Raw genomic sequence first — 21,040 nt, forward strand, 5'->3', positions numbered from 1 at the left:
GCTGCAGCGGTCGGAGCGCGGCGTGCCGCACCGCTCGGCCGGCTCCGAGCGGTACAGCTCGAGCGGCTGCGAGCTGCAGCGATTGAGGCGGCGCTCGGCCGCCGGCGGCGGCCGCTCGGGGCTGCCGTGGCCGACACACGACTCGGAGCGGCGGCACGGCGGCGCGCGACACTCGGGCTCGCCGCAGTAGGCGGCCGCCGGCGGCCGGTGCGCGGCCCGCGGCAGCGTGGCGCACTGCTCCATGCCGTGCGGGATGCTGCGGCAGCGCTCGGGCGGGTGGCCGGCCGGCTCGGCGGTGCAGCACCGCTCAGAGAGCTGCGGGTTCGAGCGGTGGTGCGGCGCGGCGCGCTCCAGCTGCCGCGGCTGCGGCGGCGGCGGCGGCGGGAACTCGTGCTGGTACTCGTGTTCGTAGCACGCCGCGCACTCGCGATACGGGTACTCGGGCACCAGCTGCGGGTACTGCGGGTACACATGGTGGTGGCACGCACTGCAGTAGTTATCACACGTGTGCAGCATCTCGTACTGCGGCTGCTGCGCCTGCGCCTGCTGCGCCGGCGGCGGCTGCTGCGGCGGCGGCAGTCTGAACTGGTCCGGCTCGAACCACTCACTGGGCGGCTGCACCAGCTGCGTGCCGTGCAGCTCGCACTGCGTAATGAAGGCCCAGCGGCCGCGCGGGCCGCTGAAGCCGTCGTCGGCCATGACCTGGCTGTCCGCAGCGGGTCGGCGCCGGTGCGGCACTGGCGCAGCGGTGGCGCCGCCGCGGCCAGCCCGTCCGCAGCCCGATCGATCCACCCCAGCCTCCGCTGCCGGCGCGCCGACACCTCTGGCCGCCGGACCAGCCGACTCAAGACTGCCGCAGTCGCCGCCGCCCGGCGCACCGTCGCCAATCGATGCGGCACGCCAACAGGCGCTCCGCCCCCGCTAATCATAGCGGACACGGCGCCGACCGGCACCCGGACACGGACGGAGCGCCCGGCGGACACGGCCGGGGCGGCCCGGCCGGCGGCGGACACGGCCGACGCCGTCGACGAGCGGCCTGTCCCGCGAGACGGTACCGAGCGGCCAGGGGAGCGGCGCGCAGCGGCCGGCACGCCATCAGGACCGGGCCGCGCCGCGCCAAGGCACCGAGCAGATGCGGCAGAAGCCAGGCCCTCCATTCGGCGACAGCACCGGAGACACGGCGCCCACATCCATGAGCGCTTAGGCCCCCGCGGCGGGTGACGCGCGCAAGAGGTGGCGCCACCGGTGCCCAGAGCGAGCCCCGTAGGAGGCCAGCTAATCCAGACAGAGACCCCGCGGCCTACAGACTACGATTACCACCGAAGACGCCGAATGCAATCTAATTATTACCTTAGTTAGATCCCACCTGGCTTGGCGCCTGCCATCACATGTCCAGCGCGCCGCTGCTGCTGCTGCGATAACCGCCGCGTCTGCGCACCCGGGGGCCGCCGACCGTCATTACGGCCACGTTCACCGGGCCGACGGGCCGGCGAACGCCATTATCCCGCGGCGCACGTCTGCCCGACTGCTGCCGGCGTCGACAATGCCAGCGTGTCTGCGCGCGGCACGAGCCCCGGGCCACAGCTTACCCGTCGCCGCCAGCGGGCCCGCATGAGCTCGGTGCGGCGTGGCCAGGAGGGGAGCACGGGGCGGGGGAGGGCTGGGGCCTGGGAGAGGTGCAAGGGCGAGGCCCGGCGCGCCGGTCCAGCAGCCCAGCCGCGTGTCGATAGCGCGGCCGGCGCCGGGGCCGACCGCCGTCGCCGGCGCTCCCTCCAGTCGTCAGCTCCGCTCGGTGATGGTGCGCTTGGCACCACGTCCGGCCAATAGCCGCGGCAAATGCGCCGCGTCAACTGCCGCCACTCGGCAGGCTTCGCAGCGGCAATTGGCGTCTGCACCGTAGCGACAGCGGAGCCGAGATTAGACCGTTGCCAAACTTCCCCGCCTGCTTTACATATTATCAAGGGCGTGCCCCGAGAAGGAAGAAACAGCCGGGCGGACGGAAAATCAGAAAATGCGCCGAGTGCGTTGTTGTTGATACTCTGCGGCCAATGACGGAACCATCGACCTGGCTTCCTGGACGCGTCCATGCATTTCATGCTAAGATATACGCCAGGACCGGCTGATGACGGCATTATCCCGTGGCGACAGATGAACAGCTAACAGGGCACAATAAAAACATGACGTTCGCCAGTGGCGATGATGGATTTACGGTCGCAGGCCATAAAGGGACTGTATCAGTCAGAACAGAGTGGCCAGTTGCCGGCCGCAGGGTCCCAATAGTGCACAAATTCTACAACGAATAAAACGGCGGGATCTGATTCGGAGCCTGCATACGTCGGTAACATGCCAATTTACAACTGGCCATTTTATACCTACATATGCTGCCATGCATATGAACTGGCATCATGATGGGCAGCCTTTCGTGGAAGTGTTTGGAAGTTAAATATCATAGCATGAAGACCCGCCGTGCGGCGATACACTAAGCACGTGACATGATATTTATCAATCCTCATATGAATGATCCCGAACACTGAACTAATGGAATCGCACACTTTCCGCAGTGCCCACCACTGGATTCGGTCAGACCGTTGCGATGATGCTTGGGATTTTAGGCCCCCAATCACTGACGTCATTTCGCTCCTAACATCCGACCGTTAGCAGTGCGCCTTTCATGCGAGTTGAACTAGAGGGATCCACTACTGTAGCATTCGCGCCCAATTCACAAATGGCATTGCTCGCAAACTGGCGCCATTGACCCTGGAAAAACCTGCCGAGCTCGTCGACCAAGTCGATGGATTTGTGGTGATTGACAGTTTTAGCAAATGTACACAAAGTACAACGAAAGGCGCATTTAATATGGATGTAATCACAGCAAGATGAGCCCCAATCCTGTGCAGCTTTCCTGAACCACCCTCCCGCCGTTAGTGCCACAGCATCCTACATTGAAGGTCGGTTCCGGTAAAGGCTAGGTTTGGTTAGGTTAGGTTAGGTTAGGTTAGGTTAGGTTAGGTTAGGTTAGGTTAGGTCGCTTCACGGTCAGTAACGGGCAGGCCTTTGGGTCGGAGGGCTTCAACATCTGCTGATGATATAGGTCCGGCACTTTCGCCTACACCATATGGTCGGTTCAGGATGTGCATGTGCCCCGGTCACTGAGATCTGACACCAGTCCCTAAAAACATCCCCGAAACGGACAGATACACGCTTGGCGTACGAGAGTGTACGACCGTCTGCACACCTTGGCCCACATTGCCGATGCCATCGTCCGTTTTCTCCCTTGTCGAAATTCGCAAGTCTCGTGCCTCTGCGACGCCAGGTTGTCGAGGCACGATTCTCTACGGTTTTCTTTAGCCTCCCGCAGATGAAAAATTTGGTTTTTCCATGTTAGATCGGCGCAGCTTCTGAAAAAAGCGTCTCTTGCTGCGGAAAATTGAATAAATCTGCAACAACTCGTTATGCAGGTGCCTGGACGCCCAAGTTCAACATTCTCCCCGGTCCATGTAAGAGCAGCTCGGCCCGCGGCCTCGCTCATGGTACCATGCGCAACATTTCAGGAGCTCCCGAACACCGAAACGACCGGCGTGGCCGTCCAGCAGCGCGCTTCATACTCGCAGGCGCCACACTGCTGTACGGCTCGCCTGCTGCCGGACAGCATGGCGGGCATGACACGGCGCGGCAGCGGCCGGCCCGGCGGCGACGCCCGGCCGGCCGTGACGTCAGAGGGCCCGATTCGTGCTCGTCCCGCGTCCGTCCGGGCGCCGCGCGCCCGCCGGGGGTCGAAGCGCCGCGCCCAACACCCCGGACTCAAGATGGATCATTGGATCAGGGATTGATGGCCGCTCCATCACAGCAAGATGGTGATTGCGTCCGAGAGGGACCACATCCAATCGAGAACGCATGAAAACCCGCTAGCAATTCAGAACGGCGAAGAAAAACAAGGTGAAGAAAAACTGTCACCATTGGCCGGGTCGCCGTACGCTATCAATCCTCTGCCATGCACCTTTCTCCCTCGCTGTCGTTTTTCTTCTTTAAGATAGCGCGATCTCCTGTTTCTTGCGCCCTCTCCTCCGACGATGACTGAGTAGTGCGCAGGTGCGGGCGCAGAGTACGTCTGACAGCCTTCAGAATTACACGGCCGTTATTTTCGGCCCCGATCTGGGCAGACGCCATATAGACCCCACGGCGACCAGTTCGCGGCCCGGACCAGCTGGCCACCACGTAAACCCGGCGCAGGGCCACGAGCAATGGCGCACTTCATACTATTGAAAATCGACCGATCTGACGCACTGCTGGTGACATGAAATTTTGCCGAAGTTTCAGGGAATTGCGCGGACTTTGCAAGCCTTTCAACGCGATTTGTAAGACATGCGACAGACAAATTGGCAAGACATGGAGGAATTTGGCAAAAAAGAAAGCAGCATTGAGATAGCATATTTCACTGGTCGTTATCGAAACACCACATGCTTTCTAAAGGCATAGTTATGCAAAAGAACCGCTACAACTTTGTACTTTGTCACAGAACAGCTCTTTGTCATAATTCACTGCATCATGGGCAAAGGCGAACACGGACAAATTCCACTGCATTCTTTAATGAAGCTGAGTATTCACCGTCACTTTCCCGAAGACAACAATGGCGGGTCACAAGCCACGGAGCGATCCGAGCAGGACACGAGATCAACTGTGTATCAGAAGGAAGTTCATTCCGTTTGTCCGTGCATGGGAGGCATGTGGCGGCAGCTGCATCCGCTCTGTCGGCCAAGCCACTTCAGCGCCAACGGAAACATCGGTGTTGGCTGCTGACAGGCGGTCACGCTCAGGGCCCAGTGCACGCCAGGACTGACAGTCTGACAGCGGCAGCACTGACAGCCTGACGGCAGCAGCACTGACAGTCTGACAGCGGCAGCACTGACTGCCTGACGGCGGGAGCACTGACAGCCTGACGGCAGCAGCACTGACAGCCTGAAGGCGGCAGGACTGACAGCCTGACAGCAGCAGGGCTGACAGCCTGACAGCGGCAGCACTGACAGCCTGACGGCGGCAGCACTGACAGCCTGACGGCGGCAGCACTGACAGCCTGACGGCGGCAGGACTGACAGCCTGACAGCAGCAGGGCTGACAGCCTGTCCTCCCTATAGCACAAGGCATGGCCGGTGACACGCAGAGCTACATTCATTGCAGCGATATGTAAGCAGCACATGCTCTGATCTGGCATTTGGGAGTGCCAATTATCACATACTTTATCCTAGCCACATATACCTGTGCACGGTACACCAGCAGGTTGCAGCCCCGTTTTTTTCGCATCAGCGTTGACAGTTCATCCAGAAATTGTTGTCAAACTGGACAGGAATTTTCAGATACGTCCCGTGCACGAGACCCCAAAGCATCCACTTGCCACAACACCTTCGCACTGCCATTATCGTCAAAGTCATAAAGAACCCTACGCGCCATTTTCTTGACACATTCTGGATGTGAATGCGGGAGACATCCGCACCGCCAGGGACATGCATTGCACATTTTCGAAATGTTCAAGTTGAAAGCACTGCGAGGTAAGTTACGCAAAAAACCGCACAGAAATCTCCTAGTAGCAGTCAACAAAGGAACAACTGGAGTGCCATGTGAATTACAGTAGGCATAAAGGGTACAGTAAACAAAACTGTCCGTGCAAAATATATGTCTTGCTGATGAGTGACCTCCAACACCGATCTCTGGCAAGGGGAGTTCTGATATCGACGAATGGCCTCGCAGAGCTGGGCTCGACATCATCAGCCGATTACGGCTAAATGATCATCCCAGGTTATGGGGCCCTGAGTCCGTCCCAGCGCCAGCAGAGGTCTCCCTCCCTCCTGACCCCGACCCGAACGGCGGTGCCAAACGACGGGCACGACGGGTGCGGCGTCGTTTTTCAACGTCGGCCACAGTCATCCAATCCTATTTGTCCGGGCTGACACCATTCCTACTGGGCTCCAGCGGAGCACCTCTGCCGGGCGTCGGGCGCTTCCAGCTCGTGACCTCACCACAGGCCGGCCCGCGCCACCACAACTCAATTTGGCATGGACTGCAGCCGTTCTCGGGCGGCAGCGGCGGCAGTGGCAGCTGTTCGACCGTGAGTTGGCTGGCTGGCTGGCTGGCTGGTGGGCGGCGGCGCCGAGCCAGGCGGGGTCTGCCGCGCGGCCGCCGCCGCGCAAGACACAGCCTCCTGGCGCCGCACCCATTACCCATCCATCAGTCGGCGATCGGCTTCCCGCGGCACTTACGGACCATTACTGACGGTCGAGGCGCGGCGCGCGGCCGCCAGGGACACCGGGGCACCGACACCGCGGCGGCGCCGCTGGGATCGCGACCGACACCCGGGGACGGCCCACTGGGCGGAGGAGAACGGGAGGTGGCCGCCCGCTGCGGCACTGCACCGGTGCCCCGGTTCCAGCGCGCTATAGGCGGGCACTAACACCCTGAGCCGCCCCACCGGGACGGGAACCGACACCACTGCCGGCGCCGCTGGGCCGCCCCCCCCCCCCCCCCCGAGGACGGGGACCGACACCACTGCCGGGCTCCGGGCCGACACCACGGCCAGCGCCGCTAGGCTCGCACCGACACCACCGCCAGTGCCGCTAGGCTCCGGGCCGACACCACCGCCAGCGCCGCTGGGCTCCGGACCGACACCATCGCCGGCGCCGCTGGGCTCCGGACCGACACCACCGCCAGCGCCGCTGGGCTCCGGACCGACACCACCGCCAGCGCCGCTGGGCTCCGGACCGACACCACCACCAGCGCCGCTGGGCCCCAGACCGACATTCTAGGCCGCACCGCGGAGACGGGATCGATACACAGGTCGTCAGTACTAATCAATTAATTGTCATGCTTTTCATCTCGGCGGGCTACTGCTACGTCGTTAGTGCCGCCGGACCTTGGTGGATGTGAAAAGCAAAAGTTGTATGCGGCAAGAATCGAACGCCCCAACTTTTCCTCCCATACGATCTGCGTGGGCTGCGCGGGGCCTATGCCCGTTAATCACTCAGCCACTTACGCCAACATGGCCCAACAGGCGGGCCCGGAACATTACTTAACCATAATACCCTCGGATATCGCGGGCGTCCCGTTCGCGAGGACGCTCCACGCTATAATAGTACATCTTCCTGGCGATGACACACCGGCGAGCAGCGCTGCCGGCTCGTCAATGCCGTTGATCGGGGCAAAAACAACGGAAAATACGGCTTTTTTCTTTGTGATAATGGTGTTACAGGGGAAAAACGGCAATTTCCGTTGTTTTTATAACAGTCACCCAAATGCTTTACCAACACCTATTTTCGAAACCATTTGTAAAAGTCCTACGGCGTCACATATCCTTTCATACTTGTTTTGCAAGATCTCTACCTTTCCAGCTGATCATAACAGCGCGTTAACAAAAATCAACGCAAGGCATAGCAAATCACCTATCACTATCTTATCACTACATCACAGTTCAGTCGTGGTCTCAGATCATAGTTTCGCAAAACCGAACTGCAAATGATCGCACTTTAAAAATGGCGCATTAAGCACACCGGCCTGAATTGTTCATTATGCATCACGTCTTGATTTATGTCGTTTATGAACAGAACATGCCAGTGAAACCGATTGCGGTTTGTGGACTTACTGTTCACGTGGCTTTGTGGATTCTGTGCCCGTATGGCGCAGCGCTGCTGCGAACAAATCCAGTACTGGAAACGCCAAACGTCCCAAACTTGCGCACGTTGGGCTGCTGCAGCCGCCTGATAAGCTTACAAATCTTTTGATTTTGAATACGCACGCACGAACGCACGCACGCACGCACGCACGCAAGCACCCACACCAACACACACATATATATATATATATATATATATATATATATATACGCATGCATATACGTGTGTGTGTGTATGTATGCATACGAGAGCAAGGAAGAGTGTAATTCCGCTCTCAGTTGGGGGACAGGGGCGGCCCCCAACTTGGACTGACCCCAACTGACAAGTTTGAGGGGAACACGGGCCAAACCCGGAGTTAGAAGCCCGTTTGGCGTAATTTCTGGGTAGGTTGCGTCGTTCTTCACTGCCCAGCCTCTCCCCGACTCATCTTGCGAAACTGCACCCTTGAGAACAAGTAAATGTGAGAAGGTCTAGCACAAAGGAGATGCTGCAAAAATAATAGGACAATGAATCACATTGGAATTGGAAGAAATCAAATTGTTCAAAACACACAACAGTGCACTTGAAGGCAGGTACAAACACTGGAAAAGGGGGATTTCAGTTCGAAAACCCCCACTGACCACAAACGACGAGGGGTATCGTAAGATAAGTTTGCATGTAACTTACATCTTTTCTGAACCATCCATGCACACCTGTTCAGATCGCATCGAACAACGGCCAATAACTCTACCCGCCACGTGCACAGTTCATCTGCGTGTGATCACGACTTGCTCACTAACTCCAATCACGCATTGCAAAATTTTCTATCACCGCCTAAATCCACACGGCCACTCGTTTGTCTTGCCGGCCTGAAGGCCAGCCAGAGCGAGGCGTGTTTCCCGGCCGCAACTCCCACCCCACAACGAGATATTGAGCCCCAATACGAGCCTGATGCTGTCGCAATCACTGGGAAACACGGCGCCGACTGGTGAACGGGATCGACGGCGTCCATTACGGATCGGCTCTCATCCATTATCCGACATTGTCATCCGTTAGCCCGGCAATCACCGAAGCCGCGGCACAACGCCGGCGCCGGCGCCGCTGGTCCGCCCCGCCGCCGGCCCAGACCAGACCGGTGCCCGGGTGCCCCTGGCGCCGGCGCCGCTGGTCCGCCCCGCCGCCGGGCCCAGACCAGACCGGTGCCCGGGCGCCCCTGGCGCCGGCGCCGCCGGTCCGCCCCGCCGCCGGCCCAGACCGGACCGGTGCCCGGGTGCCCCTGGACGGCGACGGGTCCTGCGCCGCTAAGGCCGCGTCCTGCCGCGCGCCGCACCGGCGAGTGGCACCCCGGCGCCGCTGCAGCCACGGCCGACCGCCAGGGACTGTGGCGACTCCAGCGCCAATCAAACCACGCCAGACCGCCATGGCGGTGGCGGCTCCAGTGCATGTCACACTGTCAGACATTGTGCTGCGATGGATGGTGGCGGCTCCAGTGCCGGTCACACTGTGTACTGCGATACACGGCGGCGAATTCAGCGCCCGTATGACTGTCACTGCCACGAACAATGGCGGCTGCAAGACCGGTCAGACTGCGCACGGTGGGGGACGGTGGCCGATCCAGTGCCGGCCAGAGCGTAACCAACAGTACCGGGTTGGCACTGCTAGCTACGTTTGTTACAACAGCACTGTTGGCACAGTGCTGTTAAAATTTTGCACTGTGACGGGCAGCGTCCGCTCCATCGCCGGTCCCACTGTGCACTCTGACCGACACTGGCGGTTTCAGCGCCGGTCAGTCTCTGCACTGTGATTGGCAGTGGCGGCTCCAGCACCGGTCGGGCGGCACGTCGTGCTCGCGTGCGGCCGCGAGCGGTGGTCGATACCGTCGGCGCAGGCCGAGAGGCGGGAGGAGGCGACAGCGGCGCGCCGGCCGCCCCGCCGACGATATTCTCCCGACGTCGGAGCGGCGGCCGACCGGCTGAACAGTCATCTGCCGCACAGGCGTTACCGACGGCGCCGGCATTTGCCGCATGGCAGTCATCACTGGGCTCCTCATTTGCCGCACAGGACTACTGTATCGCGGCAGTAGCGTCAGGAGGGCCGTGAAGGTCGTGACCTTCGGGATGTTAGTCCGAGAGCCCGGACTCATATTGGGCGATTTCTCGGAGAACCGCAGCTCGGTATCTCGGAGGTGAAACACCGCCTGCAGGCTTTGAAGGCCATACATTTGCGACGCAAAGCCGAGGCGTCGTGTTTTCTCAAGCAGTTAGGGTGTGGTGTACACGCATAAGTCAGAACGATTGCGTATGTCGTGAAATATTCGGTAGGTTTCACCTTTGCAGGAACCTTAGCCACGTTGGCGATGTTGCAAAACGGACAAGATCCCGGACGACCACGTTGAACAGCGTCAGCCTGCGCTCAGTCCAGGGTCCCACGGCAGGTCACTGAACGGCGTCAGCCTGCGCTCAGCCCAGGCCGCCACGGCAGGTCACTGAACGGCGTCAGCCTGCGCTCAGCCCAGGGTCCCACGGCAGGTCACTGAACGGCGTCAGCCTGCGCTCAGCCCAGGGTCCCACGGCAGGTCACTGAACGGCGTCGGCCTGCGCTCAGCCCAGGGTCCCACGGCAGGTCATTGAACGCCTGGTCATCGCTCGTGATCCGTTTTTAAGAGACAAAAGTTTGTGTTTCTAAAAGTGTTTCCAAAAAATTGGCAAAACTCTGAGGATGGTAGTATCTTGAATGGATATTGTGGAACACATCAAAATACCAGTGAACGTTCCGTATTGCATTGCTCTCATTCCTAAACTATTCGAACTAGTGTCTAACATTTTGATGAAAGGATCCAAATGCGCATCAGTCAGGTGGTGCAGAACATAACGCACGAGTTGAATATGGCTCTCATACTGCGACTGCCGAGTGCACGCGTCACTCGGCCCCACGTGCGAGCAGCCTGCAGTTTGAGAACCCCAAGAGACACCCTCTACCTACGCCACGGCGCACAGAGCCCATCACGTGGTGGTGGGCTCCATCACGCATGGTGGCCGCACAATGCCCAGATCGCCTTCTTCCAACCTTCCTACGCACGCTGCACTATAACGATACACGGACACGCATTAAAACCGCTCGGGGTCGAAGGACAAATTTTCCCAAAGCACGCACTTTTTGTCGTTTTCTGGCTTGAGGCCGCGTGTGAGATTGCTGGAGTCTGAAAGAGTAAACGTCCCACAATATTCCATTGTCCCCTTCTATTTTGCCCGCACAATGCACGTTTTTACGTTTCCCATTCATAACACCAGTTTCAGACTAGGACGTTCCCCACATTTCACTCTCACCCCAGTCATGATTTGTCCCCCCAGCTCAGACACGCGGTTACATCCAAGCCCGTGGCAAACATTGAGCAAGAAGTTAGGAGGAGGCAAGGCCCATCCACAGAAACAAAGCTCCAACCGTGACTCGGCTTGGGACGGCCAGTTCCCCCACACGTCTGCTGGGCAGATGACCATCGGCTCGAGGGTCCGCGTGCTGGACCATCAGCACTCGCTGAGGGCGTGTGCACTCCTGCACAGAGGGCGTGCAGTGGTGGCTTGATAGTCAGGGCCCTCAGCTCTCACGCGGAGGTCGCGGCCGTGCAGCCGTCCCCGGACCCTCATATGGCGGCCGTGGCCGCTGGCGTTCCGTACGCCGGTTCGCGACGGGCGCGGCGGCACCAAAAAATGCCTTCGCAAAAAGGAAAGTTGCCGGGCCTCCAGAAAAGTCGTTACCGGTCGGTCAGATTCGGCCATTCTCCACAGCCAGGCACAACCACCCGGTACACAGAGGACAATACAAAATTGTTGGGCGGTTGAGAAAGCTGGATAATTTGGGTTTATTCGCTTATTTTGACGCTTGGAAACGGCGTACAGCCCACTGATCGACCACCTATGTGAACGACAGCATAAACGACTTGGCGGCTGTAAGTGCAAACATAGCTAGGTTATCCCATGTTGGTGCAAACTCACTGGGAAATCATCTTAAAACAGCAATGAAACATTACAAAAAGCGGAAGGAAATGGCTGAGCTTTTCCATATTATGTCGCGTTAATATTTTTCCGGGTGGAAACAAATTCTGGTCACCCCGGGTAGCATTCCGTACTAAAGAATAAAATAAGGGCACACAATCCAGTTCCGTCATATTTCCGGTAACTCTCGATGGCCCCACAGAAAACGGGGTGGATCAAAACACTCCAGACGTCACCTTAACGGGAGGGTTCCACGTTTGCACGGGGTCTTGAGCTGAGATAAGTATTCTGAAGACCATTCGCTACAGTTCACAGTCATGCCCTTTTTAAGGCTTAAAACCCTTGTTTCTAAGCTTGGCGCCCGCGGACTTGCGCAGGCAATTTCGTGCAGACTATTTCAAGGTAACCCACACATTCATGATGTCATACAAACGTCACACAAATACCGCCGCCTCATTGGCCATGTAGTGCTCAAAGCCAAGAGCAATTACGATCGCCAAATTATTCGCGTCTGACGTAAATCGGCACGAGTCGTGGCATCAGCGGTACTTAGTTGGCCTCCGATCATTTTGAGGCTTGAATGCAAGTTTCGAGCACAAATCACGCCATGTGCTATATAATTTAGGCCTTTGGGCAGTGGCACGAGTTATGACCAAAATTAGGCTGGTAACCGAATAACTAAGAATAGCGTCATAGTCGAGCATGTGAATGTAGCTTAACGATATAAAATTACGGACAAATACGTAAGAAAACCACGAGAAAGAGCCAGAACACGCGCATGCCACGACATTAGAGTTTCGCAGGTACGTGCCAACACGCACGTTACTTCTCGACAGGCTGAAGTACTACAAGTGAGTCAGCCCGTCCGCTACAGTGACAATTCTGACATGGCCATCTGGCAGCGACTCTGACATCATACAAACTTACAATGACATAACGAAACGACGACGTATTGATAAGGTTTTTTATTACAGTCAAATATTCTTGTCTAGGGCAGATTTTTTTACTTAAAAGCATACTTACAGTTAAAAATGGGGTTGTTTCATCATATCCCATATGATGAAACAATATCTTCAAAGGCTGAACATTCCCTTTAGGCGTTCTCGTGACATTCTCCAAATCCCCACACAACTCAAGAAGAAACCGACGATTCCTTGCTCGCAATGTGCCTGTTGTGACATCCGAGAGTGATAAAATAAGAAAGTCCAGTCGGTGAGACAACAAATAAGCAATAATCTGGGTCTGGTCACAGGCTCTTGACGTAATGGCAGCTTCGAGCACGTATTTGTGGCCTGGAGCGCACAAACAGCCGTCTGCCACGTCTCCCTCACAAGTCCAGCCCGCCTTCGGCATTCGTCCGCTCGCACATACCGCGCTACAGGGCCGAGTTATCAGACACTATTCCGCTACCTCGCTCGGCAGATTGTGGACGTCTCCCTTACAAGTCCAGCCCGCCTTCGGCATTCGTCCGCTCGCACGTACCGCGCTTACAGGGCCGAGTTATCAGACACTATTCCGCTACCTCGCTCGGCAGATTGTGGGATCCTGTAGCTAAATTGCAACTTGTGTGCAAATAGGCTTCACCCCGACCAGTAATTCTGCAGCCGCATGTCATTTCCGTCAAATCCGCATTGCAATGCCTCCTAGAGCGACAGCGTCATCACGCACAGTGGCGTGATACCTCAAACGTCTCTCCGCGGGTGCCGCCGTGCCCCTCTCTTTTCCCGGGCGCCAGCGTGTCCTCCCTGTCTCCCCAAGCCCCGCTTTGTTTCGCCTATCTCCTCGGACGTTGACGTGTCCTCCCTACCTCGCCGAGCCCTGTCGCGCACTCCCTCCCTCCCCAAGACCCGCCGCATCCTCCCTTCCCCCACGTCCGCCGCATCCTCCCTCCCTCCCTACGCCCCGCCGTATCCTCCCCTCCCCACCTCCGTCGTATCCTCCCTCCCTCCCCACGTCCGCCTCCTCATCCTCCTCCTCGCCAGCGTCCTGCCTCGCTCGCTGCCGGGGCCCAGCGCGCGACCCCGCCCTCCCCGGGGGCCGGGCCCGCCGCTCGGCCGCTAATGGCGCGGCCGGGCCGGTATCTCGTCGTCAGCTGACGGCCGGCCCGGCCCGTCGGCGGCGATAAACACCGGCGCGCCGGCCGGTTCGGATCCCGGCCGTCCGAGCCGCCATCATGGTCGCCCGTCGCGCTGCCAGGCGCAACAGAACGCCCGCCAAACGTCCCGCCGCCGCCGCGCCGCGTCAACAAATAAGTCACCTGGAAATGCGGCGCGCCGTGAAGTGTTGCATTTGGGGCGGGGCCGCTGATTGGCTAGCTCGCGCGCGAACGGCCCCGAGCGACAACACGTTCCGTTCGCCACAAGCTGCGGGGCGCGCGCCTGGTCGACGCCAGCCGCATGGCCCGCGACGGCTCCCACGTCTCAGGCCATCCCCTCGCGCTCTGTCAGCGGCGCCCAGGCTCTCGCCGCGAGCATTGCATCTCCTCCCGGCCGACGGCCCGCGTATCGATCACGTGACCCGTTCCGCCCCGGGGCGCCTGGGATGACGACCGTCTCCTGCTGACAGAGTCGGTAGCGGCCGCGGGTCTGGTGACTCGGGGTGGAGGAGACACACGAGGAGAAGACACCTGGCCACACGGCCGTATGCCGTGGGTGTTGCGTTTCGCAGGTCGACTGGCGCTCTCTTTTCTACGCGCCGCGTCACCACGCCAATACTGCGACAAGTGTGGCAAATGCTTACGGCATCAGCTGCCGATAAACATCGCCACAATTACGCAATCTCTTGGCACTAGTTTCGCGAGGCCAAGCATCTCCAATCAGAACACTTTTCGACCAAGAGTCACGAAAGGGAATTCATCTTCAATCTGCGTGCACAATATGACAAAAAGCTCATTATTTTGTTGGCTTACTTGGGGCTGCAGGAGCTTTCTGTAGCATGCCAAGGTAATAACAACTCTGCATAACATAACCTATCAAGGTTTCCAGCATTCCATCCATCTCTCCTAAAATCCATTGCGTGACAATGTGTCAGCCCTACACAACACAACTTACCGAGGGTCCCAGTATTCGCGGAACGCTTCCGGAGCTCCTCTAGGATGTTGCCCGGCACCTCTAGGATGTGCCCTTCCCGGCCGTTAGTAAATGGATCTCTTGACCTTTCACGCGGCGCGTGCGGACCCGACAGCGAAATGGAAACAAACGTGGGAAACAAGCTGGAGATGGAGCGTCCTGCCGACACTGCGGGATCCCGCTGGTTTACCTCCGCGGGCTTCACTAAAAACACACAAAATCAAACGAGCTGTTTTAACGAGAAGCAGCCCAATGCCTTCAGCTGATCGACTGACGATGACGCCACCTTCACCTGTCGCCCTTCACTCGTGTCGCGTATGAATCTATCTTGCCTTAGCTCGCTTTACAGGAACGAATCATGGCGAGATAAGATTGGTTCAGGTAGCCCCGAGTATACAGGTCAGACAGTTACAAAAGAACCCCAAAGGAGGGGGGGGGGGGGGAGATGTATACAACAGCCCAACAGTGATTTGGTTACATCGGGCTAAAGAACTAAATCTCCGAAATTTTAATCGAATACACCGATTGTATACCAATATGGTGCAGGTCAAATGGTACTTCTGCCTTGATTCAAAATGACACAAACAATGCAAACGATCACAACACCTCCACAGTGGCGTTGCGTCACGCCGCACCAGATTCCTGATGCATTCATACGTACATTGGGCTTATCATGGCCATGCCAAGACAGCCAGAGACCGGCAAAACATTCTGCATAAACGTACATGTGCACAAACCCAAGCAAAAGTGACTTGCGTTCAGCCAAGAAGTTAGACCCCGCACCAAGGTCATCAATTTTGTTACGGCACGGTGAATTATGAGTTGTTATTCTGACAGCAATCGACTTTCAGTAAACGAGAAGGAAGTGGTGATGCAATGACTCAGTGACCATGGGCACAGCTTAAACGTTCAATTTTGTCAATAAACTAGTGCTATCCCTGATAACGTCATTATAACTATTACCTCCTGGTACACTGTAACCCGACTGTGGTCAGAATATGGCCCCTCCATCCCCAGCTCACAATGCCCAAAACGAGGAGCTCAAGGCCATTCCTGCATAGATAACGTCGCATCATGCGCCGTGCGTGCGTACTGTCTGATGTAAGTCAAACGATATCACTGTCATTGGTATTGCTATGAACGACAGAGGAGAGACCGATTTTATTAGAATCATGGGAAGAAACCACGCGTTCCCGGGCGCCGCGAATATCGTTCGCGGGAGCGATCAGCTTAGATATGCGATCCAGGCGCGAAAGCCATCCGAAGACCGCGAATGTCCACGGACGCGTGCCTTGATTGCAAGCTGCAGCATAAAAGGTGCCCGACCGAAGCAGGTTGAAACAAGGCGGTTAGAAAGAACGTCAGGCACGCATTTGGCGCATTTGTTTAGTGCCTGATAGAGCATATTTGTCTTGAGTGTGTGGCAAAAGACCTTGATCACACGCATGTCATACGGACATGTCCTGGAAACGTCAGGCTTGAAGGGGCCTGAACGAAATCATTAGGGCTCGTAAGGACTCAGTCGAGTTTGGATGAAATTCAGCTACCGGCGGTCAGGCTTCATCGACGTTTCGTGGATGTCCGCATGGATTTCGTCCGCAAATCGCGTATACCTTACCGAGCATAGCCGGAATCTCTCCGGAAAATCGGTAGCTTAAAAATATTCACACGATGAACGTCACAATGCCCGCAATCACAATTCAGACCATAGATAGATCATCAATGTAATGTTAATGTCACACTGAGCCAGGTCCGAACTTATCTACTTTCGTTACGCCTGGGACAGATAAGAAGTATGTCACCTTTTTTGGAGGCACATAGGGAACGCTCGCATTAGCCTGGTCTCATCTAGTTGTTTAAACGCTTCTGAACTGAACGCGAGGCACGCCGTCAGATCCCTACTATGGAGCGCCAGCGACTGCATTGGCCACATCAGCGCTCAGGAGCCATGGTGCAGCCGGGATTCGAACCCGGGTCCCACGCGGAAGTCCGACACGCCAACCACTCGGTTATAACGGCTCCTGCTTTTGTACGCGCGGCGAGGAAAGAACCAAATTTGTTTGGCATAGGTAGCCACGGGCTTACACTTCCGTTTAACGGGTACCTCGAACATAAAATGGGCGACACTCTTCACATGTGGTGCCTGTCAACGTCTTACCTCACGATGACATCTTCCACACCATGGATCGCGGGTGAGCATGAACGCACGCGAGAAGCTTACTCACAGCAAGGGCTTGAGATAAGTCGACGCGAGCCTTCTCGACTCGTTTGTCGTTTGTCGATAATGTCGTCGCAGCAACGTCCCGTTTAATGAAGGCGGGCAGGACTTTTGACCAGCCGCAAACGCCCACGTGACAGCGGCGAAGAGCACGAACGAGGTTTTCACCGGGGCGAGGGATGGAGGTGCCAAACAACGCGCTCCATCATGCCCCATCGGCGCTTCACGAAGCGTCGCACATACCATACATAATCTAGCGTCATCTTCACCAACATTTCCAGTATTGCACCGTGACGAAGACGAGAATCCGCATTTCCTTCCCAGTTACCAAATAACTTCTCGCAATACATCCACACTATACCGCTAATGCGCGTTAATGCACAAGAGTAATCCATTTCTCGTGCATTACCCGTGTTATGGTTCCGAAATTCCATTGATGATCTGCATGGACGGCACGACGGATATGAAATCGGACCACTCGACGGATATATGAGAGACGCGGCGGGAGCGGCGCAGCAGCGGCGGGAGCGGCGCAGCAGCGGCGAGAGCGGGGCAGCAAGGGCCGCCACGGTCCATCCAGTTTTCATTATTCAGTGCCGCTACGTAGTGTTGGAAGGCCGAGGTGCCTCAGCAGACGCTGGTGATGCAGGAGCGCGAGGTCGCGAATGGCAAGATCGTGTGGTAAGGCGGTGACGTGATATAAGGGCGTAACGTGGCGTATAATCTAACGTAGGGGCATGAGGTGAAGTGTGGTAGTAGCATGAGGTGAAGTGTGATAGGGGCGTGAGGTAAAGTGTGATAGGGGCGTGAGGTGAAGTGTGGTGGGGCGTGAGGTGAAGTGTGATAGTGGCGCAAGACGAAGTGTGGTAGTGACGTGAGGTGAAGTGCGGCAGGGGCGTAGGGTGAAGTGTGATAGTGACGTGAGGTGAAGTGTGGTAGGGGTATGAGGTGAAGTGTGGTAGTGGTGTGAGATGAAATGTGGTAGTGGCGTAAGGTGAAGTGTGGTAGGGGCGTGAGGTGAAGTGTAGCAGAGATGTGAGGTGAAATGTGGTAGGGGTGTGAGGTGAAGTGTGGTAGTGGCGTGAGGTGAAGTGTGGCAGAGGTGTGAGGTGAAGTGTGGTAGCGGCGTGAGGTGAAGTGTGGCAGAGGTGTGAGGTGAAGCGTGTTAGTGGCGTGAGTTGAAGTATGGCAGAGGTGTGAGGTGAAGTGTGGTAGGGGTATGAGGTGACGTGTGGTAGGGGCGTGAGGCACGGTCAGAGAGGTCGATGCCAAACGTGTCGCGTGGCCCGGCGCTCTGAGCCAGCTCCGTCAGCCGGACCGGCGACAGAGGACGGCGGATGGCCGGGTATGACGGCACTGTGACGGGACGAGGGGAGCGGCAGCTCTCGCTGGGAACACGAGCCCGCTCTCAGGCGGCAGACACAGTGGTCTTTTGGCTGGCAGGTGCGGCAGCTACAGCAGCAGGACGGAGGCCGGAGACAGCCATAATCGGGGCGCACCACCGCGTGGCGGGTGTCAGCCGGACGTCTGGCCGAGCCCGCATCGACTGACCTTCATGTGCGGTCGACAGAGGATCTCCTTCAGCTCCAGAATGTCGGCCAGGTCGCCCGTATCCTCGTATTCGCGCAGAACTTCCAGTGCGTCGCGCCACCGAGAGATGGCGTCGCTGGCGGGCGCCGGCGCCGACCCCAGCTGGCGTGACGTCACCCGGTCGTACAGCTGGAACAGGAGCGGCGGACATGACGTCAATCGGTTGTACAGCTCGAACAGGAGCGGCAGGGATGACGTCAATCGGTTGTACAGCTGGAACAGGAGCGGGGATGACGGGCTACCACATATGATGGCACGGGCGACGGTGCAGATTCTGAGTAGGGAAAAAGCGGACTTTTCCGGGGAGGCTCCAAGACAAACTGTCCCTTATAGTCCCCAAGACTGTCCCTTATAGCTGTTTGGTTTTGGTGTTGTAAACTGAGTCACATTGGCTTCGGGCGTTTATCTGCGGAATTCTATAGGGGCATTTCAGGAACCGTCCACCTAACTTTCAGCGCGTCCGCCGGTTGGCTTTGGAGTCTGCAGGACAAGTCTGATAAGACCTGAACCTGAGGCGCAACGTTACACATCTCAGAGCCGGCCGCGCCTGATGTTGCGGGTCTCCAGGCCGTCCGCCCCGATGAGACCTGAACCTGAGACGCAACGTTACACATCTCAGAGCCGGCCGCGCCTGATGTTGCGGGTCTCCAGGCCGTCCGCCCCGACGAGACCCGAACCTGAGACGCAATGTTACACATCTCGGACCCGGCCGCGCCTGGTTTTGCGGGTCTCCTGGTCGTCCGCCCCGATCTCATTACATCGGCCGACCACCGAACACGACGCCATCTGTTGGCACCGGACGCCGGTTTGTTCACACGCGCCTTGCCCAACTCCAGCGAGCCGTGGCGGTGCTAGACATGTCTAGCGCTACCTCACACGCGCCTTGCCCGACTCCAGCGAGCCTCGGCGGTGCTGGACATGTCCAGCGCTACCTCACACGCGCCTTGTCCGGCTCCAGCGAGCCGCGGCGGTGCTAGACCTGTCTAGCGCTACCTCACACGCGCCTTGTCCGGCTCGAGCGAGCCGCGGCGGTGCTGGACATGTCTAGCGCTGCTCCACACGCGCCTTGTCCGACTCCAGCGAGCCGCGGCGGCGCTAGACCTGTCCAGCGCTACCTCACACGCACCTTGCCCGACTCCAGCGAGCCGCGGCGGCGCTAGACATGTCCAGCGCTACCTCACACGCACCTTGCCCGACTCCAGCGAGCCGCGGCGGTGCTGGACATGTCCAGCGCTACCTCACACGCACCTTGCCCGACTCCAGCGAGCCGCGGCGGTGCTGGACATGTCCAGCGCTACCTCACACGCGCCTTGCCCGACTCCAGCGAGCCGCGGCGGTGCTGGACATGTCCAGCGCTACCTCACACGCGCCTTGCCCGACTCCAGCGAGCCGCGGCGGTGCTGGACATGTCTAGCGCTGCTCCACACGCGCCTTGTCCGGCTCCAGCGAGCCGCGGCGGTGCTGGACATGTCTAGCTCTACCTCACACGCGCCTTGTCCGACTCCAGCGAACCGTGGTAGTGCTGGACATGTCCAACGCTACCGCTATGACCAATCCCGTACTCCACGATCGCTCGATAATACAGGGGCCTGGCCGATATTAGCCCATGCATGCGATTTCATGAAACCGCCGCGATACGTCATTGCATAAATGAAGTGGGACGGCACAAGTATCCGCACTTGCGGTATGAGACGGCCTTCCCGAAAATATTTCCGCCATACTGTACCGTTCACGGATGACAATGTACTGCCACTCTATATACGACATGCCCGGCGTTGCCCGATCGCCCGGCATCCATCGATGGCAAGTACCGATTGGCGGTCGGTGGCGCGGCCGGCTGGCCAGGGCCGGGCAGGCGAGCGCTGCGGCACAGCCGACCCTGCAAGGGGCGGGCCGGGCGCCGGCGCGCCGGCTGGTCTGTGACCCGGTCGCGGCGGACGTGAACGACCGGCCGCCGTCGGGACCCGACCCGGCCGCGTCACGAGCCGCAGACGCGGTGCAGCTGGCGGCAGCGCGATAACATCCGCCCCGGCTGATAAGCATGTTCACGGCCCGCGTCGCTGTCTGGTGCGCCTTCGGCGACGACACCGTCTCCGTGCAGACCTCGGAGGTGGTGGTGGTGGCGGTGGTGGGGTGGGGTGGGGGGAAAGATCAGCACACTGATGCACCACAAATCCAGTACGCTGATGCGCCACAATGTAGTGAAAACCGCGACCTTAAACGCGTAAAACAAATGCAGAACGCCAAAACTCAATGCTACTCTCACACCACAAGCCTTGGTATGATAAGCAGTCAAGAGTGCCGGCTGCTGTTACCAGTTCTGCCAGTACGTGTGACGGCAGCAGCAGCGGCTCTGACCTGGCCCTGGCGTACGCTAGCCTGCTTCTGAACGTGGCGGCGCCACTGTCGCAGCACCAGCCCGACAAGCGCCAGCTCCATGGCGACGTCACAGCTGCTAAGCTGGAGCCGCTGCGCGCCGCACAGCACGGCCGCGCCGCCGCAGCCGCAGCACAGGCAGAGGCGGCAGCGGAGCGC

The 21,040-nt window shown here is 58.3% G+C and overlaps 1 protein-coding gene across 5 annotated transcripts in view; it reads right to left on the reverse strand.

Moving 5' to 3' along the window:
• CASK (peripheral plasma membrane protein CASK) overlaps nt 1-21,040 on the reverse strand; it is a 123,750-nt gene that overhangs the window by 62,950 nt on the left and 39,760 nt on the right. For all 5 annotated transcript variants that reach the window (XM_037219274.1, XM_037219277.1, XM_037219279.1 and 2 more), the window contains one exon: nt 18,467-18,634. In XM_037219274.1, the coding sequence (XP_037075169.1) occupies nt 18,467-18,634 (168 nt within the window). The remainder of the gene's footprint in view (nt 1-18,466; nt 18,635-21,040) is intronic.

The sequence above is a fragment of the Pollicipes pollicipes genome, unplaced genomic scaffold (genome assembly GCF_011947565.3).
Source record: "Pollicipes pollicipes isolate AB1234 unplaced genomic scaffold, Ppol_2.1 Scaffold_4295;HRSCAF=5057_pilon_pilon_pilon, whole genome shotgun sequence".
NCBI classification, from domain to species: Eukaryota; Metazoa; Arthropoda; class Thecostraca; order Pollicipedomorpha; family Pollicipedidae; genus Pollicipes; species Pollicipes pollicipes.